Below are 26,845 nucleotides of genomic sequence, written 5' to 3'. Positions count from 1 at the left end.
AGGGTTTGCAGTTTGAACAGATTATTGTAGAAGAAGACTTCGTAGACTGCTGTGCCAGAGGCAGCCAAAGGGATGGCTTCTTCTTGGGGTTGTGTTGCAGAGCCACCAATCACGCTCGCTTGCAGCACGTGGAGATGTTCTGCAGAGACAACTCTTCTTCCATATCACTTGTCCTGATCTGAGATGCTGTTTTTAGCTGTAAACACTGCTTGCTGAAGTAGTCTCCATGACGGTGTTTTTTTATTTAAAATGCAACAAATGGCATCTGTTTTCACTCTTGAGTGCTTTTCATAGATCCACCTTAAATTTCCTTTGTTTGCTGATGAGACTCCAGGTGAACACTGGGTTCTGTGTTGGACCTACAGCTCCACATCCTGAGCAGGCCATCCTTCTTGTTACATAAGGCTCTGAAAATAAAACAAATGGAAAATGCATTTAATAACAGTTACTCTTATGGAATGCAGATTGTACTTTTTTGGCAAATATAGTTGATGACAGTTGGTAGCTGTATTTCTATATATATTTTTTTAATGTATAATTAACATTGGGGCCTAAGAAATGCTTGGGTTTAGAGGTACAGACTTTGTATTTGGAAATATTGGACATGTTCCCTTAGGATATGTGCATCTGCAGGCAGCTGTTGGAGGACCAAGCCAGCTTTTCTCTATGATTTGCTGCTGTATAGTGTGTTGATCAATGAGAAGTTAGCATTACATATTTTGAATTCAATTATTAAATATTTAATCTGATATCAAAGGGTAGGTTATGCAATCCTGAATTCAGTTTGGTGTCAGAACCCACAACTGCAGTTCATGTTTGTGTGAGGCACTGTTAGGGGTTAGTCATTATTTCTGCATCAGATGAACTTAACTCTTTCTTTCACCATCAAAACTATTCAAATTAGTTAGCGATATATAGAGTTTTCTTATATGAGAAACATTTTTTTTTTCTACTTCCCTGGGGCGTTTGGAACAGTTGGAAACACCTGAAGCATGAATTCTGTGTTGGTTAAATCTCTTTTAAATTTGAAAATGGTTGGTTTATTTTAACCCATGCTAGCACATACTGGTTGCACATGTTTTCTAGGTCTCACATACACTGCATATGGATGGTTGTAAAAACGAGGAGGAGCAAGAAAGTGTTTGTGTGCATTAATGTTTTGTGTATCACGGAAGGTTTGGGTGCAGAGTTGATCATACAGATACAAAGCCTCCATTACCCCAACACTTCTGCAAATAACACTGAAGTTCTGTTTGGTCAGATTTCTCAGATTGGTTTAACTGCTGGTGACTGCATTGAGTGTGGGTGTTGGGTTTTCCCAGGAGGGATTGTTGGTTGATTTAAATTACCCATGCTGTGGGCATGGTGCCCAATCACCACCAATCCTATCCCTATAGGCACCATTCCTTGTTTATCCCAGATTACAGTCTGTCTGATCTGGTATTTTCACTGTGATACCATAATAATAGTAATAAAAAGAATGTAAGATTAAAATTCAGTTTAGTTACTTTTTTATTTACCTAACAGATAAGAGCGTCTAAATTCTGGCATCTCCTGGCTTTTCACTGCAGCCATAATGGTAGAGGCTTTGTTTAAATTTTTTTTTAATTGATTTTTCCTTTTTTTCATTTTTTCTTTACCACATGGATCTGGGTGCTGCTGCTTTCAAAATAAACCCACAGATGTTGTCAGGCTTGCAGTAAGATCCTAAGAGCTGGCAATGCTACTGAGCTTGTTTTGTTTCAGCTCAGAAATCTGGAGGGGATATCCCCAGGAAATAAAACCTTGAGTTTCCACACTGCCTTCCTTGCCCCTTTGCGAAACTGTGGGATAAGTCTTCCTAACACAAAGTTTTGCTTAACTCACTGAGGCTTTTTCATTCGTTTTCTGATCTCTTCCTCCCTCCTCTTCCTCTCCCCTCCGGCTCAAACTTTGTCTCTTGGTACTGGAAAACACGCCTGCTGCGAGCACCAGCACGTCTGAATTTCAGACCCTTGTTACTGAACAGTTTCTGCAGCTTTTGCGGGCAGGCAGAGCTTTTGATCTGGTGGTTTGGTTTGGTTTTTTTCTTTTGTTCTCCTTTTCTCACTTATCTTCCCGCTTCTTAAAAATCTCTTGCCCATATCTGCCGGAAGCCAGGAGCCGTGCCGTGCAGGCTTTCCTCTCCCTTTTCCGCCACTCACTATCTGCTCCCCTGCCAGATGAGGAGAGATTCAGCACACGAGCACAGTGTGGCTGTGCCTTGAAAAGGGACCAGTCTACTTGGGCAGTTCTGGGAGGTTTAAATAAAAACCACTTCCTGCAGCTTGGATTGGGCTTGGAGCAACGTGGTCCAGTGGAAGATGTCCCTACTGATGTTGGAACTAGACAATCTTTAAGGTCCCTTCCAACCCAAACCATTCTGTGATTCTGTGATCTATCATCTTGTCTTACATGCCAGATGGGCAGGACGTGATTCTGTAGTTTCACCAATCTAATCAGCTCCCAGATAGAGCAGGACATGGCCTTGAGAGTATTTTGAAGTATTTTTGCTTCTCCTCTCTCTCTGTTTGAAGTTGTCATTCTTCTTTGAGCCACCTTTCTGCAGATGAAGGGCAGGCTAGTAAGTCTGTCCTTTCTTTCAACCAAAAATTTCCCTTCCGGGTTTGCCTCCATGGGGGAAAAGCAGCAAGGACCAGAGCTGGAGAATTTCTTCCAGGCTTTTTCAGTGGGTCATGGCGTGATTGTGCAGAGGGTAGAGCTAGTGAACACTATCAGCCTTCTCAAGCAGTCCTTGGTTTTTTAACTAAGATACTTTCTTCTGTGAAAGTTGAGCTCAGAGATGTTTCTTATGAAATGTTCAGTTCACTGGTATCTGTTACCTATTTTGATGGGAAACTGTTGAAAAGGGAAGATGAGAAAGATTTGATCCAGGATGGTTAAATCTCCTAAGAAGACAGATTTCCGTTGTTGCTGGCGAACTGTAGCAAGCAGGATTTTTGTGCTGAACAAAAGCAGATTTTCAAACTTCTTGAAGGCTGGAGTTTGTATACATATTTTTGCTAATAAATCTTCAGTAAGTATTTGCGTATCTGTTTTTATCTCCTAGTAGAGCAGCTTGGATATGCACTCCTATACAACCACTACAAAAATTCCAAGTCTGGACAAAATAAGCATCTTTCACAGCCAGGAAGTACAAAATGCGTAACAGCAAAGCTTTTTTCCTGGAAGAAAGTGTGTTTTTATCATCTCTCAATAAAAGCCAGGACTTGCAGTGAGATATGCAGGAAAGGCACAAACAGTGAAGCTCAGTGTATGAGGGCAAATGAGCAGGAGTGTCTTCTCAAAAGAGCTACGTGGCCTTGGAAGTGATTGCCTGAACAACAGGAACAGTGGTGGGAAAATGAGTTAACGCTTGTGAATCCTCATTTGTCCTCTGCTCCAGACCATTAGTGCTGGGATGGAGCAGAGTATCAAAGGGATAGTTTGAAGGAGGCAATAGATTGAACCATTCGCTATCTCACTGCTTAATTTTGTGTAACGAAGGTGACTGCTACTAAAAATGAGAGCTTAGAGTTTGTACTTGGCTGAATGTGAAAAACTTCTTGGCTTCTCAAAAGGTTAAAAGCTTTTCATAAAGTGTAACACAGACTGGCAGCTTGAATATGAAAAGAAACTGCTCTCTTTGTAAGCAAAAGTGACTATTTGATCCATCTGGGCCGTGTGAAGGTTGTGGATTGCTGGAGGGGTGGACACACTCACGGTGTTGAAGGGGACTCTGCCTGTCATCTTGCTCCAGATTGAGCCTTTTGAAGTTGCTGAGGGCCCTTTGAGGCTCAACGAGTCATGCAGGCAGCTTTGTGGGTGCTGATATGGAGATGCCTGTGAGGGCCCTTGAAGCTGATGAGAAAGTGGAGCAGATTCATCGCACTCAGTTCTTTAATCCAGCTGCTGTTGTCCCCATGAGTGGGTGACTGTGGGCTTTGTGCTGACTGCCTCGTTGTACTCCGAGAGTGGCCCTGAGTACAGTGGTTTCTCATACACAGCTGAAGAGAAAAATACTCCAGACAGAAATGTCTGTGTTTCCTTGATAAATGAAAGTAATTTCTTTAGTTGCTTGTAAGGGCTCAGTTGCCTTCAGTGCCTCTGTGGATTTATACCAATCACCACCAGAAACTGGATGCTTCCTTCTGTTTCTCTGTGGAAATATTGATTCTGCTTAAATCAAGTGTAATTCTGCTGAAGTCAAGTCATGACTGAGATAAATGGTGGTGAATGGTGGAAGCCACAGTGTTGCTTTGTCTGAATTTCCTTGCAGATTTAACCCAAAATGAGTCACAGAAGGGGGTGGGTGGTTGTGCCAGGGCAGAGCAGGGGCAGCCACTGCCACCACTATTGCCTGCACAGGTTTTCTTGCCTGTGGTGAACCATTTGACCGTTTCCCCAGCCTGCTCTGCCCATTCCTGTTGCTGATCATGGTGTTTGCTCATTATGACTTTGCTTTCTAGATTGCTTGGCTTCCCAGAGAGATAGTCCTGTGGCTTGCTGGGGGGCACTTGCCTATAAGAAAGATTTGCAGCATTTAAAGTAAGAGACCTGTCAGCAAAGATGCTGAAATCTATGTGTCATTTTTACCTGCTTGATGGCATGCATTTGCTGTTTATGTACCTTCTAGAATTCCTAATTATTTGAAAACAACCACAGTTCTGCCCCTTCCAAGGAAATCTGTAGCTCGGCAGCAAAGGGAGATCTGGAAATGGTTAGTCGCTGCAGCAGGGAGGGGACATCATGGAATCATGGAGTAGTTTGGGTTGGAACGGACCTTTAAAGGTCATCTAGTCCAGTCCCCAACCCAGCTCACAGGTGGAGCTGGGTCTCAGTAGATGCATCCCTGGTAGAAGGAAGACAGGGAAATTCCCATTTCTTGCACTGCTGAGCAGGTCAGTGTCATCCCCTGTTTGTGTAACATTCCTGGGGTTTGGCTCCACGTCTCTCCTGGGGGATGCAGGGCTTGGTGGGGTGGTGCACAAGCTGTTCTGTCTGGGATGATTAAAACAGATTTTGGGTTTCCTGAATCAGTTCTGATTCAAAACGAAATCTATGAACCTGAAGCTGGTGATCACCTCAGTATTTCCTCACCACCTCAAAGGCCTCCATGAGACCTGAGGAATTACTGCTTTGAGTCACAAGCTGGTGCAAAATCAGAGTTTGATGTTCTGTAAGAGCGACTGAATAGAAATTTCTGTTTACTACATTTACCTACTAAGTTATTTTTCATTCTGATCTACATCATCTTTTTTCCTCTCTTTCCTCTGGATTGGTAAAAAGAAAGCCCATGACAGTGCTGCAGAAAAACAGCTGTCTAACAACACTGAGAACATCTTGCACAGAGGCTGTTTCACAGAGCAAGTTAAATTCATTTCAGGAGTGAAAAAATTGCTGCAATTTGATGGCTGTTGGGTGTTTGTGAGCAGTGTGCTGGCTTTGGTGTAGAAGTTATACCATCTGTACCATGATAGTTTTCATTCCTTGCAACTTGTCCCTTTGCTGTTCTGCCTTTCAGGTGTCTGCTGTTCTGTGACAGCTGCTTTGGTGGTCTTCACCCATGATAAATTCAATTTAAAAAGCAGTTGTCATGCCCTTTGCTGCTAGTCTGTCATAGTCTGGGGTAAAAACCACTGGCCTCTACCTGAGAAGGACCTTGTGAAATAAAGCTTGTGGCTGGCATTAGCTCTAAATCACATTAATTTTCAGAACTGAGGAGTGTGTGTATCTGTCTGTCTGGCCCTGGAGCCGGTGCTGTGCTGCGCTCACTCCGATGATTAGATGACTGTCCAGAGTGAAGGAGAGCGTGCGTATCCTGCCATGCAGGATCCCTCCTTGCCTGCCCACTAACCCACCCTTGTTTTCCAGGGAGGGAGCCAGGGAGCCGGACTCGTGGAGCACGCTGTCTCACACCGTGCACTCGGGGGAATACAGCGTGAAGCACCACCGCGGGCTCGACGTGTACCTGCTGACAGCTGAGGCCAAGGAGGGCACGGCGGCCAGCTGGGAGAGGGACATTCGGCACCTTCAGATGCACATGCAGAGCCACCACCACCAGGTGAGCAAAGGGCTGAGGGGGTGGAAGAGAAGCAGATCTGGCTGGTTGCAGCCTGGCACCTGGGGAGGACTTTTACATGTCAGCATCCTGCAGGGCATGTTTCCCTAGGCGTTTTCTCTCATTCATTATTGAGCGTCCAGGTGGACACCTGCCCATTTGCTTCTTATTTGAACATGGAGAGATCTGATTAAGCTGTATTAGACAGCAAATGTTCTCTCTCAGAAGAGAAGCAGGCTCGGGGCTGTGCAGTGCCAGCTTTGTTTTGCCTCTGTCTTCTTCCAGCTCCTGCCTTCTCTGTTAGTTTTGGACCCCCTTGGATGTGCAGCAACACCTCCCTGGAGACATGCTGACCCTCTGCCTGTCTGGCAGACATTGGGCAGCTTAAGGCAGGCTCTGGAGTGAGGCTTGGGGTGTGGGCTATAAGCACGGTGGGGACATCTCTGTTCAGATGGAAAGTTCAGGGTCAGAGAGACTGAGAGGAAAGTCTCTGCAATGGGTGATGGAAAAAATGGCTGTTTCAGTAGCACTTCAGTGTAGGACTCAGAGGACAAGCCTGCCTTGGCCACACAGGGTTTGTGTCCATGATGGTCCCTTCACTGTGGTCCTCTCGAGCTCTGTGGTGGTTGGACCACGGGAGCTGTAGAGCTTTGGAAGGGCTTCCTCCTGCTGCTTAAGAATCGGTGCCACAGGGTCTCAGTTGCGATGGGAAGGTGAAACATCAGAACACTTTTGTGCCATTTCTCAGAAACACCCCCGTGTCTGTCACACAGCTGGCATCACATGTGGGCGTTCCTTCATCAGATCACATATCCGCGGTTGCAGAGGTGCAGAATCTAAACAACAGGATATTTTTCTTGCTTTAACTAAGAGAGGGGAGAACTGGTGTGTGCAGCCAGTGGACTGGGGGGATGTTTAGGGGAATGGGCCATCCTGAGCTATTTTCAGCCTTTCCTGAGTACCTGAGATGTTAATTACTCCCAATCTCAACAGGAACTGGTGGCATGAGTGGTAATTCCAGGCTAACTGTGAAATCTCTTCCCCTTTCCATCAAAAGACACTAAACCATGGCAAGCATATCCGGCTCACTGCTTGTTTGCTCATGCAAATGCCAGATTGGGAACATTTTGCCTGACAATGAAATCAGAAATAGACTTTACTTTCCACCGCTGTTTTACTTCATATCTAATCTGATTTGAATTTGGAAAGCAGCCCTGTAATTATTTCATTTAGGTTTATTTTGGGTCAGTTGAAAGCCTGTTGGCTTCCTTTGGTGATGGCTGTATTTTTCCGGCTATCAGCAGAGTGACTTCACCATGAGGAGGCTGGGGCTGCTGCAGCCTCTCCTTTGTAAAATCCTGCTTGTTCCCAAGCAAGTGTCACTGTTGTCTGTGTCTGTCCATCCTGGCTAGGAGCCAGGAGCACAGTTTCCATGCTCTGCTGTGGGGTTACAGCCACCAGATGCCCAGCACGCTGTTTGCCCTTGCAAAAAATAGCTGCAGCCTGTGGGTACCGCTGCAGGCAGAGCTCCGTGTCCCATCCCTGATGCTACACAAGGGATGGAGATGCCGTGCTGCTGCCTCCAGTGCTAACCTGTCTTGGGATGCCTCAAAACCAGGGAGGCATAGCTGACAGCATAGCTGGGAACTGGGCAGCAGGGTTGCTTTGAATAGCAGGGAGATTCGTGGCAAACAGCAGGAGTACATTTAGTGGTCTGTGACTCAGTGAGTCTGTGGCACTGCTCACTGTTTGTAAACCTCAGAGTGGGGAAAGAGAAGTAAATGAAATATCCTCAAGGTAGCAGTGGTGATCTTAGCCACTGTCAGTATATGCAGTACCCAGAAGTTCCCTGTGATGCATCAGTGGCTGCTTTAATAATCAGGGTGTTCAAGCTGACAGTTTTGGTGTGAAGTTCTATTTCTCTGAGAACTAAAAACTTAACCAAAATTTGCAGGGAGCTGTTCAGGCTAGACTTTTAGTATGCATGTATTTTTGGGAATACTTTTACAAATAAATGCAAGAAAAGCTCAGATTTTACATAGTTCATTAGAGTTTTATATATGTGGAGAGTCTCAGGCACTTCGTGAGAAACCAGTGTGACCTTGGAAAGCTTGTGGTGCAAAACCCCAAGCAAACCTGTGGGGAACTCTGTTGGGTTTACACTGAGAGACTGGGGTTGCTCAGTAATTTAATAAGTCATTATTTCTAAGATGTGAACGTGGATATGTTCTCTTCTACAGAGAAGAGAATATGAAAGGAAATATTGAAACAGTTCTTTTTACGTAAAGGTTTGATTGTATCAAACTATAAAAGGTTGACAGAGCAGATGCTCTGGAAGGAAAATGCAGATTAGAGAGGAATTGATTATGTTCCTACTGTTCCATGATAATGCATGTATTAATTTTAATAATATGTCATCATTTTGAAATTTTTATTTCCAGTTAGGAAATAAATTTCAGATATTTAATTATGCCTGCAGTTCTCAGGAATAGATTAGATTATTAGTTCAGTCCTGGGAGCAGGAGGCAGTTGGTGTGTTTGGACATAGCCAGCCAATGCTCATGTCTGAAATAGCATTTCCATCCATAGAGAGAAAATTGAAGAATGCTGGGGAGTGCTGGGTAGGGATCTGAAGGTGCTCTTAAGCAGCATTTGCTTGAAGTCCTTTGGGACTAGGCTGGTATATATTTGCATTATTTGGTAGACTGAATTCTGCTCTTTACTGATCTTGAATTTAAGTGCACTCACGAAATGAGACTACAGCTTCTCAAAGAGCAATTACCAAGGTTACAGTCCTTTTCAGTGATGGCAGATGGTGTAGCAAGGGGGTAGAGGGACAAATTTCAGCTTCGGGGTGTTCAGGCTGGATTTAGGGAAAGTTCTGTATGGGCGGGTGGTATGGCATAGGAACAGATTGCCCAGAGAGGCTTTGGGTACTAAATTGGAGGTTTGGCAAGATAAAGTCATGGTTGACCTGATGCTGCAGTGGCAGGGGGCCGGTTTCAGGCAGGTGGTTGGTTTAGATGACCTTTAGATGTTCTTTTCAACTGATGTTTCTGTCATTCTAATAATTTCAATATTACCTCCTCCCACTAAAACCAACACGTAAAATACCCACTGCAGTACATTTGTAGCCCTCTCCTGGATGACACCAGGAATAGGATTCATGTGGAATAGGATTAGGTAGATACAGGTCTTGAGTAACTGCATGACAGAATAAACTGGGTTTTGTTTTTTCTTTTGTGTCTTGTTACAGAGTTTAAGGCAGCAGACAGAGCCTGTATTGGGAGATTCTGGAGACAGCTGTGTTAGAAGAGCAGAGGGTCACCTGACCACTACCTCTCAGAGCCTAGAAGAAATGGCAAGAGAAGAAGGACAGGAAAATCTGTCTGATCTGGTTCACCTGGACATTGGGCAGCTCTCAGACCAAACTCAGCAGGAGGAGAAATGCAACAGCAGCAGTCTGGGAGCTTTTAATGATGCACCAAATGACACGGTTAGCCTGGGGGGTGCAAACAGCCCAGAGAGCTTCTGTGAAAGTAAAAACGCAGTGATATTGTGTAAAAAGGAAGGAGAGGCGGGGCTAAGATCTGCAGAGGGCTCTGGGACTGTATCAGATGAGGACTGCACTGGGAGCCTGTGTGCAAGTGTAAATGGTTCTGTAAATCTTCCATCCTCTGGAAATACAAATGAGGAAGCTGGAATGACATCGGCTGGAGTTGTTCTGGATCAAGCTGGCGTGGGCAGTACAGACAGTGCCCATCAAGAAGTGCAAACTGCCGAGGAGCCTCCAGCTGACGGTGCTGCTGCTGTGGCTGCAGCTGCAGGTGAAGCCCCAGCTTCCTCGGAGGGCCTGGATGTGGCCATGGGCCAGACTGAGTGCAGGAACTGTGCTGGGGCACCTGAGAGGGCTAAGGGCCAGCGACGGGCAGAGGATGGGATGGCAGAGCCTGGTGAGAGGACTGCAAACTTGGAAGAGAAATACCCAGCTAAGGACGAGTCATCCAGCACTGCTCAGCCCTTACTCAGTGGTTTCAGTGGCACTGAGTGTTCGAATGGGGAGGATGCAAATGTGGGAGTGGTACCGGCCTGTGACGGTGCAAATGCAGAGGGTGACATTGGCAGTGTCTCTGCTGACCTTTGCAAGACTGGCAGTAACAAAGAGACTGATGTGGACTCGTGCACTGCTCAGGTAAATGGTGACCTCATGGAAAGCCAAGGTGATGCCAGTGTCACAGCGAGGCAGGAGGTCCCTGCGAGCACTGGAGAAGCATTGCCAGCAGAGAATGGGGTGAAGGTTCCTGCGTGTGCATCAAAATCTGCTCCTGGTTTGGAAGTCCATGGTAGCAGTGAGAGTGGGAAGCAAGAAGGGCAGGTGGAAGCAGGCTGCACAGATGGAAAATCCAGCTTGAACTCACAGGAAGGCAGTGTGGAAACTGATGGTCCTGATGCTGAACCTGAAAACAGAGGTGTTGATGGTTCCAATGAAAGTGGTGCAGAAGCTGCACATGGCCAGGAGAGTGGTGAGATTGCTGACCACGGAGCTGAAGCCATGGAGAGTAGTGAAAAGGAGCCAGTAGGAACTGATACCAGCAGCTGCAGAGATGGAGGAAGCAAAGATTCTGCAGGCGGAGGTCAGGAAGTTGCTGGCTGTCACCCTTCTGCTGCTCAAACTGGCATTAAAGGAGAAATGGGCAACAGCTTCAAACCAGACACTGCTCAGGAGAGCGAACGTGAGGAACGTGAGCCTGCATTGCTCCCTCCAGAGGACGTGAGCACAGGCCTGGCAGAGAAAGAGCCTGCCCAGACTGGAGCAGAGAAAGCAGAGAGTACTTCGGAGCAGGAGGGGAAGAGCAGCAAGGTGGAATCGCCCTCTCCCCTACCCAGAGGAGAGGGGCCTGCTGTGAGTCAGGAGGGAGATACTGCAGTGGCACCTCCTGGGCAGGAGGCAGCTCTGCAAGGTAACGACCCTGGATTAGCTCCATGTGCCGAGGGTAATTTAATAGGCACACCCTCTGCAACTCATAATGAGGAATCTAAACAAAACCAGGAAGCGGTGGTGGCAAGGGCAGGCTCAGCAGAGCTCGCCTGGCAGCATGGTGGGGAGCATGGCGGGGTAGCTGCCGCCCGGCCTGGGGACCATGCCGGGGATGAGGGCTCCCCGGAGCAGGGCCTCTCGCAGCAGGCTGAAGGAGGCAAAGCTGAGCCTGAGCAGGAGGCTCATGAGAATGGCAAGGAGCGGGTTTTGTCGGAGGAACTTCTTGCTGCGTTTGTGAAACCCTCTGCCTGCGGTCTGGGGGCGTCTGTGGGGAGCAGCAGCAGTGTGGATGCTGGGCTGAAGGCGACAGTCCAACCCAAAGAAGTTTGCAAGGCTGGAGCAGCAGTTGCAGCAGAAGGCACCATGCTTGGACCTGCATCAGCAGATGAGTCACTGGGTGCAGAGAGTGACCCTTGTCCGAATGCGGCGCCGAACCAAGAACAAGACCCCAGTCAACGAATCTCCCCCCACAGCAGCACCCCTGAATTAAAGGATGCCTCAGAGGCGGGAGCCCTGAGTGAAGCCTGTGAGGGTAAGGGGGTGGCAAGGCCAGTGACAGTAGCCCCTGTTGTAGCATATCCAGAGGAGCAGGAGGACACGGAGAGCGTGCTGCCCCGGGCAGCGCTTCAGCCCATCGCAGAGGAGCCCACGTGTGACAGTGACTCCAGCACCGACACCGTCTGTCCGGCCGGCGACAGCGACGCTGCTTCCACCACCACAGCAGCTCAGGGGGAGGGCTTGGCTGAGTCCGACGGAAAGCAAAGCCGAGCTGTACCTGCATTGCCCTTCTCGCCATGTTCCTGCCACTTACAGGCTGTTGAGTCACTGGAAAATGTGGGAGTGAAGAGTTTGGTATCGGCTAACGATGCCTCCTCTCTGGATAAAGTTCCTAAAATGGTAAAAAGTTTTGATGCAGTGATTTTTGCAGCAGAGACACCTTGTTCAGGGGAATTACCAGCCGCAGAAAAAGTGGGGCTTGAGCCCCAGACTGTAGTAGATGCTGGAGCCAGCCTTAATGGAGAAATGGATTTAAGTTCCTCTACAAAGAAGAAGATTGTCAGCCTGACGGTGCAAGAAGCTGAGCCTGTTACAGGTAGGTAAAATCAATTGTTTCCTACTTTTTAGTTTCGTCTTTGTAGGCATGTCTCTATCACGTCATCAGCAAAGGAAAGGAAGTAACAGCTGGAGGCTTGTGTTGGAGAGGAAGTATTTGAGGTTTTTCTTCCGAGAAACAAAAAATTTGTAGTTACATATAAAAACTTGTACTTCAAATGCATGTTGCTTGTCTGGCACTGGAGGTAAGGACAGAACATCATCTCGTGTGGGTTTGTGCAGAATTTCTCACACGTAAATCCTCACTGGAGAAGAAATGAATGGGAGGGAGCTATTTGGATTACTTTATCTTCAAGATAGAAGCTTTCATGTGGGCATGAGGGTTTATTTCCTTGCTGCTACTCCTTTGCTTTTCCCCTTTATTTTCACTAATATGGAGACAGAGGATCCTATGGGGCTCTCCTGCTTCTCTTTGCTTGTTGACTTGAACCAGCTGCCAGTGTCCCTCTGAGCTACCCAAAGCTACTTCCTAATTGGCAGCATTAGGTCATTTAAAACAGCCAGTGAGCCCTACCCCCGCCACCTTTTCCGGGCTTCAGAGCTTTTTTTGTCGGGCAGAGCAGCCGGTGGTGTTTGCCAGTGTATTCCAGCAGTACTGGAACTGGGATGATGAGTTTTACTGGCTCCTGTTGGCTGGGAAGCGGGACTGGCATCCCCCGTGGATGAGTGGTGATGGGGGAGTGCGGTGGGACTTGGGGGACAGCATAAAAGCCTTGGGTCCGTGCAACAGGAGCTAATGGAAAACATCTCCAGGTAACTCCAGGAAGGGGGATAAAGGGGTACATTGAATGAAAAAGAAATGGGTTTGTTGCTCCAGCCTGGGATTTAATGGTAGGTGAATTTGGTACTGAGGCATGGAGCTAATCTGATCTGTGTATCCCACCTGTTCAGGCAGCTGTTAAATGGAAGCAGCTGAACTTTTTCAGTTGCCATTTTTTCTTTGCTATGAGAAAACGATACAGTGCCTCTTGCTTTCCCAGCACTGAACAAACAAACAAACAGAGCATTTAAATGATTAAGTCTGCCATGATATAAGTAATGAAGTTATGGAGTTAGAAAGCTGCTTCCCTGCTTTAATGCTGAGAGCTGTTTCTTAAGTCTACTCTTCAGAGAGTTTGTTCTGGTATGTGACATTAGAATAACTGAGGGCAGGAGAAAGGCTTGGAGAGGAGAGGGGTGTCAGTGGAGGGTCCAGCAAATCCCTTTTTTGTTGAATTCAGGATTTTTAGGATGTTTATATGTCAAGAGATAACCAGTAAAAATGAGTCAGGAGATCATTAGTAAATAAGAAGAAAGATTTAAAGATGGATTGGAAAGCTCTTTTCAGAAGGAACCTGTTTAAATGTTGTGTTGGTTTGACAGTTCAATTGATGGGAGTGGCTGTAAGTCAATACTTGGCAGGGCTCCTTTTCCTGGGAGCCTCTGGCTCTGCCAGCTCTATCTGTACAGTCCAGGTCTTTATCTCTGGTTGGATTCTTGGAGTCATGACATTGTCTAGGCAAGGTTTTAAAAGGAAAAGGGGCCAGACAGTCCAATAAGATAGTAGCTAAAGTAGGAAAGTAATGTTAAGTCATCATTCTGTATTAGGATATGGAAAGGGGAGGAAAAAAGGAGATGATCCTGTTACTGATTTAAAATACATAAGGATTTAGGGCTAAAAGGTCTTGGAATAAAATGGTCTGACCTGTCCTTAAGCAGAAATTGTTTATTTGCATTGAGATGCTGCACGAAACAAAGTTTCAATTGTAATATTTTCTCTTGAAGTCCTTTAGGATTATTTTGAATCAAAATGTTAGGGAAGCTCAAATAAAGCATTAGCTTAAAGCAGAGACAAGTGACTGATATGAATCCAAGCTCACTATTTGGAATATTTTTGAAACTGACCTCCTATAAAGCAGCATCTAGAACTCTGGTATGGCAGTAATTCAACAGAACTGATTCGTTGTTTATAATTGTTGCTGTGTACATTTTTCATGTTGGTGTCTAGCCTTGGGTAGCATGTTTTTTGTATGAGTTCAGTGGCAGCCTTCAATTTTTCTTTGCTGTGCCTGTGCTGGGGAGTTTTCCCTGCAGTCTGGGTTTGTACAGAGGATATATCCGTGCCAAACTCGTCAGTTCTCAGAATGAATCACATCTTTTTTGGGTGGAATACAATAAAGCCTTCCCAAAGGAAGTATAGGTCACAAGGCCATTTCTCAGAAACACGTGTAGTCAGAGGGGTTTATTGTCATGGTAATTTATTAGAGATGTAATCAGCTGATAATTGCTGTTGCCATTAGTCCAGATCATTGAGCTCTCTTCAATTTTTTTAATTTATATTGTGAAGCTGCTCCCAAATATACACCTGTTTATCTCATTGCCTCTGCTTAGTTTCCGCCTACCCCCAAAACAAAGACTTCAAAAGGCTAATTTCCTTATCCAGACAGGTATCTAGTGACTGGTCACAACCCTGAAGAAGGCTGATGAAGGTAGATCCTGCTTTCCTGAGGCATCTCCTCCTGCTGTTAGCTTTAGACTGAGAACTGCATTAGAGCTGAGTAATGGGTTCTGCAAGCACATCATCTGCAAGTCAGGCAGGTAGATGCTACTCATTAAAAAAGAAAGGAGTTAGGTTATGAAATCATACCACAGTAGCCAGGCTGGGTGAGAAGAGGTGCCATGGGTTTGTGCTGACAAAACACCTCGGAGTAGTTGCAGTTTCTTGGCAGAAACCAAACCCAGCAAAGCTAGATTGTACGGTTGGGGTCTGCCATCTTAAATTAACAAATACTGTAATTACTGCTCCCTAGCTATTCTCCTGGGAGAAATATCTCCTGTAGATCTCAGCATTTCAAGAAAACATTCTTCGACAGAGGAATATCACCTTATGAGTCTTCACATTCTTATCGGTGGCATTTTCCCTATGGAAAAGCATTTGGTACAATTTCCTTCCCCTGTTAGAGTGGCAGGATGAGCAGGTAACAAATGTCACTAACAGTGCCACATGTGCAATAAGGGGCTTTATGCCCAGAGACCTCTGTGATAGCTTTATAGTGCTTTTCCTTTGGGATATTTCTTAATAGAAATTTAGAAAGAAGTGACAGAGTGAAAAAATTGTCTTGAATCTCATCTGAGGGCAAAATGTCTCCATCTTTTTTCTTACCTAGCAGGGTAAGCTTGCTTCTCCCATCCTCAGTGCACCAAATGTTTCTTGCTTGCGTGTTCTGTCTTTGGATCAAGGTCTCAACCATCAGGGCATTGCCGTGACCCCAAGCAGATCTCCCAACCAATGGAACTCACAGAAATTTGTAGCATTACCTCTCATTTTTGAGTCTGCCCACAAATTCATGCAGTTGAGGCAAAATCATTGCAAAACCAGATGGTCCCAAAAAAACAAGGGTAGACATTAAAGCCAGTGGAAAACCATTAGTGATGACTCTTATGATAATTTCCCCATGAAGATGGGAGGCTCCTCTTGCTAAATCCCTGGACGAGTAAACTCACTGCAAGCATACGTCGCCCTTAAGAAGGCGTTGTCATCCATCCAGTGTTTGTTTTTAGTATAAATGAGAGAGGGAGTGGGATCAGAGCGGGGTTTAGCCCTGACACAGCCACTCTCCATCTGGGTGGCTTTGTTCAAATCACTTCACGCCCCTCAAAGTGTCCTGTGTATCATGAGAATCGTTAGCTTAGGGTTGAAAGACAATTACAATGTTGACTTCGTGCCAGAAAAAGGTAAGCAGGGGGAACCCCAGGGGAATGGTGACTAATGAAAACTTGGCTGGGCAGAGAAAGCAGCTGGGATTCGAAATTTGTATGACTGTGGTGGTGATACCATCACGGGAGCATGGAGAAGAGGAAAATCAGCTGGGACTTTGTAAACTCCAGCAGCAGAGGTTTTGCTTTCCTAGACCAGGGGGCTAATTCTCTCATCCGTAAGGCAGTGCAGGTGGGTTGAATTTTTGCAGCTTGTGATTTTAATTTTTTTTTCGATGCTTAAAATACCTATTGAGAGCAGACAAGGCTGGTTTCTTGTGTTATCTTTGGGTTATGGTAAGGAGAAAAACAACAAAAATTTTTGTTCTTTATCTAGATGAATGGGAGCCAGGAACATACATGGGCAAATATCTGCAGATGTGCTTGGCCTCACCTACAGGTTCTCAGGAGTTTCACCCTATGCTTGCTGCTGTTTCATAGTTTCCTTCAGCCCCAGATATGATAGTTGTTAAAATTAATAGCAAGGAACCAGCAAAGTCAGCAATGAAACCAGAATCTGGAAATCAAATGGACTTGAAGGGGTTCAAATGGACTTGTTGAAGGGGCTTGGGGGTTGCGTTTTCTTTCTTTTTTTTTTGGGGAGGGACTGGTTTGAGTAAACATAAAAGTAGTAGTAGCACTTAAAGAAGTGTGTTTATAAATTACCTTTGTGGACCTTCTGTTTGCACAGGGAGGTGGAAAATGAAAACTGAGGACGAGGTGGATTTTCTGAAGGAGCGGACGGAAGAAGCGGTGAGTGCACATGTAGTCACCTTGTCCTTTGCTGTGCTTTATAAAGAAACACCACTGCTGCTGTGACCTGCTAGTTTCCTTTCTGCAGCCTCTGCAAAGCTGAACGATGTCCAGTGATGTTGCTTTAGCCTTTTAAAAATAGCCTGGACGTTTTTAGCCCTTGCATTTTCAACTGCTGGGTTAAGGCACATTTATGTTCTCTCAGTCGGCGACAGAGAGATTGAGCCAAGAGGTTCCTCATGGGGCAAGGTTGTACCAAGATTTTTGTATGATTTGATAAAAGCCATGTCCTGGAATGCACTTAAGGAGGGTGATGCTGTGTGAGGGCCAGCAGCACCTTCAAGGTCCCTGCACTGCTGCTTCCGGGGTGGTCCTGGAGAGTCCTTTCCATCCCTTCTTGTGCTTTGTGTTTCCAGGGAGTTTTTGGCAGAAAAGGCTGTGGTTGTGGTTGCTGTTGGTGTGTGCACAGGCTCTGAGGTCTAAAGGCATCATGGGATGGGAGTGCTTATGCCTTAGCTGGAAGAAAAATGAATAATGGGGGGATATATAGGGATCAAATGTGGGGGGAAAGTCTATATTCCTCGTGTCAGTGAAACAATATGAAAAGGTCATGCCAGGAATCAGGAATCCATTGGTATTGTATTCTATTACTTGTGCTTTGCTATATTTAAGGACTGTCTGTGATTAAAAAAAAAAAAAAAGGTGGATATTCAGCTTTACTTGAACATAATTTTCATTTAAAGCACCGCTAATACAAATTCTGCTTTGTCAATTTGTTTTTTAAGTCTTACCTTTCCTAGCTGGGTTTGTATTTGCTCCTGTATTTTATGTGTGGTTTCATGTTCCTGAAAACGTGTTTTGTGAATGGTAAATTGATGGCAGCCTGCGTTGGAGCACGTTGCCTTTGAGCAGCTGTGTTTGTGTCTTCCCCTACCATTATGAAGCTGTTAAAAGAGAAAATACTGGGGGGATGAGTTCACACTGCAGGGTGGAGCTCCAAAAATCTTTGCTCATCATGCAGTAAAGCTCTTTGAGCAGAGAACAGTCTTGCCAAAGCTTGTAATAAAATCAGGTTTATTATGTTTTTAACAAGTTAAGGCTTAATTTCTGTAGCTGCTTGCTTGGTGAGTTAGCCAGGGACTAGAGAAAATAACTTTCAAGCTAAAATTTGTGCTGTCTGATACGGAAGTCTTTTATTACTGGAATGTGTGAATTTAAGGATGCTACTGATTTTTTTTTTTTTTTTTAAACTGACTCTGTATTAAAGATAATTTTCCTGACCAATACTTACAAATCTGGTAGTGAAATAAGAAATCTTTAGAAAATGCAAACTAGGACACTGCTTTTTTTTTTTTCAAACGAGGATAAAAGAAAAAAAAAATCATTGAATTTGGCTTCCATTTTGCATGTTTAACGGCATTTTGGGTTTTGTGTGTGTGCTTTCTTCTCTTCTTCCTCTCCCTCCCACCCTGTCAAACACCTCTTTAGAAATCCGGCTTTTTCGAGGCAGGAATGGGAGTGCCAGGGGAATGGAAAGTTTGCTGCAGGACTGACAGGGTTTCCTGTTGCTACGTTCAACAGAAACAAACTAACAACTGCACTATATTAAGGTCATTAAAAAAAAAAAAACACCAAAAAGGAGTGGAAGGCTTATAAATAGAGCTTAATTCACACGTGTGGGCTGGGTCAGAGCTGGCCGGTGAAAGCCACCGTGCTTTGTGCCTCTCCTGCCACGTCCTGACCCTGCTTTATTTAGTGCTGCCTCTTTTTGTAGCCAGAAGTCTTTCAGGTGCTCATTGGTTTCTCATTACAGAGCTATTTTGTGGTTAGTAAAGGTGGTTTTCTTAACTTGTTGCAAAGAGAAGTGTTGTTGCTTGCCCCTGGTCAGGAGCTCCAGGTATTTTGCAGCCTCGCCGGTGCTGTCAGCAGTTTCGGATCTTGGGAATTGTTGTTAACTCCTGTTTCATGGGTGAGGAATTTGCTCAAAGTGGAAAGCTTTCCGTATGCACAAGTTACTGAAAAAAAAAATATCTAGGAGTTTAAAAAGTGCAGTTTCTTGTGTAGTTCATTCAGGCTGAAGGACAGTAGCTTGGGTGCTCTGGAGAGAGAAGGGGGAAAACTCTTTCTTCTAAGCTGGGTTCTGAAGAATGAAAACTTGTGGGGAATTTTTAGAATTAGCTGGATCTGTGATGCCAGTATTACATATGTGAAATCTCACACTTTCCCCTGTAGTTGTTTCAGAAGACTCTCGTGCATGTCGTGGAAAAGCTGCTGCTGGAAAATGTTTATGAAAATGATTGTCTCTGTAGGGTTATAAGCACTGAAGAGAAAATAATGGAAAAATGTTTTTTCCAATTAAAATGAGTTTTTAAATTATCTGTTTCTTAAATTTCCAGAATCTTTTCTCAGAGGTTGTGTCTGTTCAGCTATAAAACTCAGTAAGCAGAACTTCCCAGGCTTTCATAGTGGGCAGTGAGGGCTCATCCTGATGGAGACTCTCCTGGTCTTCATCTTCCTGCTTCGTGTGGGAATCCTGAGTAGAGCTGGGACAATCACTTGATGTGATCTATTAAAATGACACTTTAGTGTTTTTAAAATGGAGTAATTGTTAACTCTGATGAGAAATTTGGTTTGGCTGCTCCATGCTGCAATATTAAAATAATTTTAAATGGGGCTTGTGGCTCCAGCATCATAAAAGTAAAGCAACGCTTTGAAATGAACTTAACCCTGATATGCTTCTCTTGTGTTGATCCCAGAAACTGGTTGTGATTAATTATTTGCTGAATCTTTGTCTTCACATGGCAGGATGGATAAGGTTGTGCTGCTGGGTTCATCTGACGGCTTTGGTTGTCTGAGCCTGTGACTGAGAAGTTGTAGCTGGCTGACCTCAGGAACAGAGCTCGCTGGGAAATAGCCTTTCCTTTGCATTTACTGATTTTATTAGTTAGTTCCTATTGAACTGAATGCATCCTACCTTTACCAGAGGAATGAGTTTTTAATTAATGTCTGTGTTTTCAGAAGGTGCAGAGAATGAAACTTGGAAAAGTCTTGCACTTTCATCCCTCCACTGATCCAAATAGTGCAGTAACATGTGATATATCAGCAAGATCACTTTCTGGGGGGAAACTTGCAATATTTTCAGTCATGATTTGGAAGATGGAGGTATGTTTATAACACTCAGATGACATCAGGTTGGGAGAGATTGCAGGCGCTTGGAGAACAGGGTCAGGGTTCAGAGTGACCTTAAGAAATTGGAGAGCACATCCAGATAAGAGATAAAAGCAGACAGAGAGTGCTGTATTTGCAAAGGAGAAAGCAAAACGCACATTTACCAAGTCAGTTTTAAGCTGGAGAGGGATGGCTAAAATAAGACTGAGGATTTTTAGTGGATTACAAATGAATCAACAGCAAGAGCTATTGCAAGAGAGACAAGTCTTGTTTTGAGTTATATTTGAAGGAGTGTCCTCCGTAAGGTGCAGGAGGTGACTTCCTCATGTGTGGAACTGTGGAGCCATCATCAGAGCCATCGAATCCATTTGGGGTGCCCTGCTCGGAGGAGGACACGGGCAGATTGGAAAGTGTTCAGAGGGAAACAATGAGAAAAGATTAAGAAACGTGAGAAGAGGTAGAAGGAACTAAATTTATTCTGTGCAGCAAGAAGAAAACCGTTGTGCAGTCCAGCAGTCTGCCAACATGTAATCGTGGTTATTAAAGTCCCAGGTTTCTGTGCAGTTTAATTTACTGTTTTGCTAATTTGCCAGGATTATTTAGGCTGTATGTTGTGAAAACATCCTGTTAGCATCATAAAACTGTTGCAAGACCACCTAGGAAGGCTAGGAAACCTCCTTCCCTGGGAGTTGTTACAGATAAGAGAGATGATGCTGTCAGGACAGAGCCTGAGGTCTGTCGTTGCCCAGTGGTTTGTAGGCCCCCAGGTTTGTGCTTTGCTGAAAAGGGAGAAGAGCAAGGAGCTACTAGGCCAGGGTCTGGCAGGGTGAGCAAAGGAAGGGGACTGGGATGGTAGGAGATGAAGGGGATGGACTGAATGGGGTGGAAAAGAGCTTATGGGAGAGAGTAGAGACCCACATGGCACTGAGATGAGTGTTGGGATGGACAGAAGGTGTGAAGAATGCAGAGATTTTTCCTTCCCCCCCCAACTGTAGTCTCTCATGTTTCTCTTCCTTGGAGTCAGCAGATCAATGGAGAAAATTCTGGCCAAGGTATACAGTGTCACCCACCTCCTGTGCATGGTGCTGAGGAGAGTCTGGTGCTGGTGCCAGATAAAGTGATGCTTCATGGTTCCAAACTACTGAACCTTGCTAGTGACCCAAGACAAGGGGCTGGTATAGTTCTCCAGGCTCCAATTTATTTTCTTGGGAATTAATCGTTATAACAAACTGCTCATCTTGAGAACCTGACAAAATTCAGGCTGTCTGTGTGGACTGAAGTCCATTTTCTCCATCTGCATGTGTGTACATATGGATGTACTATGGGATGGGGGTTGCAAATCCCTTTTTTCCAAAGGGCCTCCAGAATAGCATGGGAATCTCCTCAACAGCTTGGGCAATTTCAGAGCAAGTGGCTGAAGTGTTGGAAACAAATCAGAGCCGGGTCTGGCAGTGGAAAGTACAGCCTTAACGATAGCCTTTGTTTTCACCCTGCCTCTTTAAAATCACTTGTGTAACCCTCTCTTTGTAAATGTTGTCCTGTAACTACCGTAAACATGGAAAAACTGAGCCAAAAGGGAGCCTGTCCTAAGCCTGGCATTAATGCTGAAGGCTGACACACACTTACCCGTTGGGTCAAGGCTTTGGGCTAGTCATCTGCCAGGCCCTTTCTCACACCCACCAGCATCCTGTGTCTGCCCCGGATGCTCTGAGCAGAGGCTTTGAGCTCTGTGAGGAAATTGTGTCAGCTGGCCAGCCCTGAGTGAATTCATCGCTGTGCAGGACACATCACCCCAGCTTTCGCCGGCTGCTCTGGCCATCACCGCACAAGCTGCAGGGAGTGAGAATAAAAGCCAGGGGAAAGAAAAGAAAAAGAAATTCAAACCAGGCTGGAGTTCTTGTTTGGTCTTTACCATTACTCATGCCTTGAAGGCATTTATACAACTGTTGTGGCAGGTTTCTTTGTCCTGCACTGAATTTCTCTGGGTGCTGTAGTTCCGATGCCTTTGTATCCCGAATGCTGATAATCCTCAGCTCATAGAGACTAGTTTCCAAGCTCAGCCACAGGATTCACGGATGTTAGGGAGGGAGGCAGGAACGTGGACATGGAGCCAAATCCGCAGCTCAGCGCAGGGATGCTGCTCCCAGGTCTGGCTGGGGGCAGATGAAGGCGCCCACGCCCGGGCCACGGGGCTGGTGCCAGCCCCCGCTGATCTCTGGAGATGGTGAGTTAATTCTCCTCCCCTACGCCTTCCCCTTCAGCCACTGTTCTTCAGAGGCAAAGATTGCTGTGTGATATTCTGGTTTTTCATCATTTCCTCATTTTTTCTGACAAAACATCTGACTGCCAGCCTCCCAGCAGCAGCTGCACAGTTTATCCCTCTGGTTTTTCACGCTCATTTGTTAAATCGTCAAGATCTACCTGCAGTTTTATTTATCCATCTCCAGGTGCTGTTGCCTCGAAGGCAGAGTTGTATGTATATTCTTGCTGTATTTTTGAGATGGTTTAGATTAAAGACAACTGTTTAATAACTGCAGTTCTTCTGCAGAGCTCACTTTTGGCTTGCTTCAGACAAAGGGGTTCACTCACATTATTTTACATCAGTGTATTAAAGTAGTTTTCGGAGGCCCTTTTTAGGGTCAGGACTGTTATTTTACAAGTTTGTAAAATACAGATCTAACAGATTTCAAGTATAGAAAATCCTGCGTTTGGAGTTCTCTTCCAGTGGTTTGATACATTCAATTTTTTATGCAGTCATGAAAGTATGGATCCATACTTTCCATAAAATAATGGATGTATAAGACTGTTCCTCTAGCAAAGGAATGCTGGCACTGAATATTGTACCTTACTAAGGAAAATACTGTGTTGGTTTTGAGTGGTCCAATCTCCTTTATCCTATGGGTTCTTTTATTTGTGTTTGAAATATTTTACAAGTTTTGTAGTGTAACTGTTGTGCAGTAGACATGGTTACTGCACACTGAACTCCTGGTCTAAATATAGAGGAAACTAAGATGATAGCATGGGAGACCAAATGTGGACTTTTGATGGAGGCTGCATTATTAAGACAAATGGATACTTTGGTGTATCAGATCGCTGGGTTTTTATCCTTCTGAAGGAACTTATCCAGCTCCATTCTGATACTTTGGAAGTCAGAGTTGGCTCCTTACAGTGTAGTCAGGCCACTGTTCATGTTTTTCTGTCGACTTAGTTTTTTGCAGTTCATTGTAAGTTACACCACCTTAGAGAAAAACCTTATAAATATAAGAAATAGATTTTTAATTATATTCCCATACATTTGTTCTGGGCTTTTGTGAGTAGTCATGGGACAGACAAGAACAACTGCCTGAGAGATGAACAGGAGGAACTCTTGGTCACTGATGAAGCAGGCTCTAGCAATATCCAGACACGGCATTTCTGACTTTAACTTCCAGCAAAGGATGAAAAGAATGATGGGAGGAAGAAGAAGAAAAGAAGTAGTGTTAAACTTTTTCCATGGAAACATGGAATCAAAATGCATGTAGCCTCATGGTCCTTTCACAGATTTCCCTTTTTGTTACTGTTCTCAGCCTTTTCCCACCTGTTTTAGGTTGTCTGCCTTGCCTTATTATATTATTTTCATGCAGAGGTGGAAACCTGTTTTTGTAACAGCATCTCTGCTGTTTCTGCTTGGTGTTACTTACACATCCTGGTGTGGCCCAGGGTGACTCAGCTGTGTTGCAGAATGTTTCTGGGCTCAAACTGCTGTTAAAACACCAGATGAGATAAAAGCCTGGGTAATAACTAAATGTTTACCTTTTCATGCAGCATCCTTGGACTGGACTGAGCAGACTGATGGCTCTCTGGTTTGGCAGGGACATCTTTGCAGTAGTACAGTACAGACTGGTGGTGGTGGTGGACAGGCACTGTGAAATCAGATGGTTAATGTTGCAGTGGGTGATTAAAATATCTTAGTCTACCCAGAAGGACTGTGTGATTTGGTATCCCAGCATGTGATATCTGAAATAAAAGTTTGGGAGGGAGTGGGTTTGGCTGAGCTGAGGCAGCTGCAGGTCAAAAGTAAAACCCCCAGGGTCAGAGCAGTGTCTTGGTGTTGTGTTTGGCCGTGGGCAGTGCTAGCTGTCCTTTCTGTCATAATACCAAATTCATTGAAACTTTCAAGCAAAGGAAACTTCTGAGTTTTGGTAGAAGACTTTAGTCATAAATCATGCCAAAGAAGAGGTGATGTGTCCAAATGCCAGGTATAAAGCATGTATAAGTGTGACTTTTTTATTGGGACCCCAGAGCAGCTGGAGACAAAGGATAAGAGTTTCTTCTCACTTACCTCCTTTCCATTGTCACTTTGGTTTTTTACTGCTGTAGTCTGTTTTTTTGAACTTCTGCTTTGGAATAACCCCAGCACAGAGCCTGTAACAAGAATGTAAAAAGAGTTTTGCAATGGTTTAATAAAATATACTTGATCAGCTGTATAGGAATTAGCAGATAGGAGCAAATTCTAAACTAGGCTTTCTCTTGCACTTGGTCTCTTGCAGCTGATAAAGTTCTCCTTCCACTTCTCTTTCTTCATTTTTGCATTACATTTATGCCTGAATAAGTATGTGCTTCATGTAGCAAACTTTCGGAATTTTCCCTTGAGTAGTGGTGAACTTAACTGGTCCCTCCCTTCTTGCTGTGTTTATCATGTTAGTGCCAGTGATGTACTCGGTGAAAATGAAGGCAGTAGCCATGCCCAGGGGACTAATCCAAAAAAGAGAGAAAATGTTTCTGGATTACCTTGTTTGCTTTCTCTTCTGTTTGTGTAGTTTGAAACAGAGGAATTGTTGCTATTCTGTTGAACCTGAGTTATGCTGCTCTCCTTTTAGATCTGCAGAAGGCCTGATGCTTGGCTTATGGTTTCCTCAGCCTGGTTAGATATTACTTCTCCCTAAAGACTTTGCCCTGACACCAGTACAGCCACTTAATAGTAGTTTCTCCTTATTTTTGCACGTAGTTATTTGGGGGCATATTCTTACGTGCATCTTTATCCAATACCACGTGTCTCCCTCTCTTGGAGCATTTCCATCTTCCCCACTGGAACACCAGTACACCAGTACTGTGTTTGCAGGTACCTTGGGGCTGGCTCTGCCTATCTCTGGCTGTGCTCTCCCTCCTCCTGTGGTGTCCTTCCAGCTGCTGAGATAAGAGGCAGGAAAATGAAGCCTCGCCCTTGCTCGCTCATTAGTCTGAGCCCTGGTGCTGAGTCTGCTTAGCATCAAGTGACTTGTTTTTCTTCTGTCTGAGACTATGCTTACCTCCATAAATCACAAGAAGATCATAATCCTGACTTACTTGACACTGAACTTTTGCTTGGTTTCTTAACACAGCTGGACATACTAAATGCCTGAAAGTGGTTGGGAGGAATATTTCCAAAATACACATTTACAAAGGCTGGAGGTGCAGTTCTCTGAAACGTTAGTTTCAATCTGAGATCTAGTGTTTAGGAGTATGAAATCTCTTCTGCCTCTCCAAAATACTGTACTGATTCTTACCAAAAGCATGGAAAGGGATGGGCTGTTAAAATCTACTGGGATTAAAGAAGGGTTTCTCGGTATTTTGTTCCACTATTATTTTTTTTTAACTTGCTGACCATCACAAGGTGAGGAAATGCTTACTGATCTGCTTGCCCAGAAGGAGGCAGATAAGTTTTAGCTTCCAATGCCTGCACACCAGGGGTAAAACAGGGTGGTGATATACCTTTCTGAGCCTTTTAAAAGAGAAGGAAGGTTGCTTACATCATGTCCAGATATTCCTACCTGCGGATGACTGAAGAGAGGCACGACTGTAAAGACTGGGGTCCCACGGTCTTCCAAAGGGAAGGGCTGAGAGAAAGTCCTTTCCTCCCTGCAGCATCTGCTGAAACGGATTTTAGGGCATTTTGCAAATTCTGGGTTTTAATGTGTTTTAAGGAGACGTCGAGAGGCATCTCAAAAGGCTTTTTTTTTTTTATAGCTGTGTGTTTGGGGGACAGTGTTTGATTTTTCTTGTCAAGCCTTGTTTATTTCTTGTTTTCTGTCTTTGACAAAGCTGAGGTCTCCTTCGTATGCTATAAACGATGCAAAAAGCACCCAGAAGACTGTAGATGGATCCTCTGCCTTTGTTATAAATCTGTGTATATAGACTAAATAAATAGCTTCTTTCTGGGCTTAAAATCCTTACAATGCACCAGACAACAAAAATTTGTGTCTTGGAGTAGCTCCGAGAATTCTTTAATGCTGAAATATCTCCTCTGCTCTCAAACCTGGGGCTCTCCTTCCTCTAGATAAGCAGTTTCTGTTTAAACTGTTTTTTTTATGACTGTCCTTTTGGGCAAGCCTTGGCACAACTGACGGAGACTCTGGGAGTGCATGGCAGGGAAATAAGAAGTTTGAAGGTAAAATTAAACAAGTCCTCTCTGTTCAAAAGAGCAAGGGGAAAGAAAAAAATCTGTGCGTGGGGTATTGGCTTTCTTTGGCTCCTGACAGTTTGAATGTACACTGGAAAAGATTGGAGCTCTTTAAAAGCTTTATAAGTTGTTTTCTTCTCTTCAAGAAAACAGAATTTAGATGGAAACATCTTGTTTCAACTAGCAGTTGAATTAAATGTTGAAAATAGGATATTTTGGTTGAACTTGTCGGGGGGGTTTTTTTGTTAGGTAATCATTTGATTCACAAGAAAAGTACATTCCATTTTACGCAAGCCTTACAGTGAGCAGCGCGTGTTCTGTCTGGGAAGCAGCTCTGTCTGAAGCACCAAATACCTTTTGGCAGGTTGGCCCTTAAAATATATTGTGTGTTATCTTTTACAGAGCATGTTGGCAAATGTCTGGATCCCGGCAATGAAATAGCAGGGGGGGGAGGCAAGACAAATCTGGGGTTTATTGTGTATTGCTGTTGGAAGTGGAAATGGGAGCGAGGAAGATGGGCAGTGGAGGGTGTTTTAGTCCC

At 44.6% G+C, this 26,845-nt stretch overlaps 1 protein-coding gene across 7 annotated transcripts in view; it reads left to right on the top strand.

The window, feature by feature from the left end:
* AKAP13 (A-kinase anchoring protein 13) overlaps positions 1–26,845 on the top strand; it is a 201,302-nt gene that overhangs the window by 91,850 nt on the left and 82,607 nt on the right. For 6 of the 7 annotated variants that reach the window (XM_042039768.1, XM_042039771.1, XM_042039770.1 and 3 more), the window contains 3 exons: positions 5,893–6,082; positions 9,336–12,210; positions 16,657–16,718. In XM_042039768.1, the coding sequence (XP_041895702.1) occupies positions 5,893–6,082; positions 9,336–12,210; positions 16,657–16,718 (3,127 nt within the window). Of the gene's footprint in view, positions 1–5,892; positions 6,083–9,335; positions 12,211–12,886; positions 12,984–16,656; positions 16,719–26,845 lie in introns of those variants that run through there. The other variant, XM_042039774.1, reaches the window with a different exon arrangement.

Source organism: Corvus kubaryi, unplaced genomic scaffold, assembly GCF_017639235.1.
Source record: "Corvus kubaryi isolate FWS band 111438036 unplaced genomic scaffold, C.kubaryi_AGA036_p1.0 37394, whole genome shotgun sequence".
Classification (NCBI taxonomy): domain Eukaryota; kingdom Metazoa; phylum Chordata; class Aves; order Passeriformes; family Corvidae; genus Corvus; species Corvus kubaryi.
This window is presented reverse-complemented; position numbering and strand designations above follow the sequence as displayed.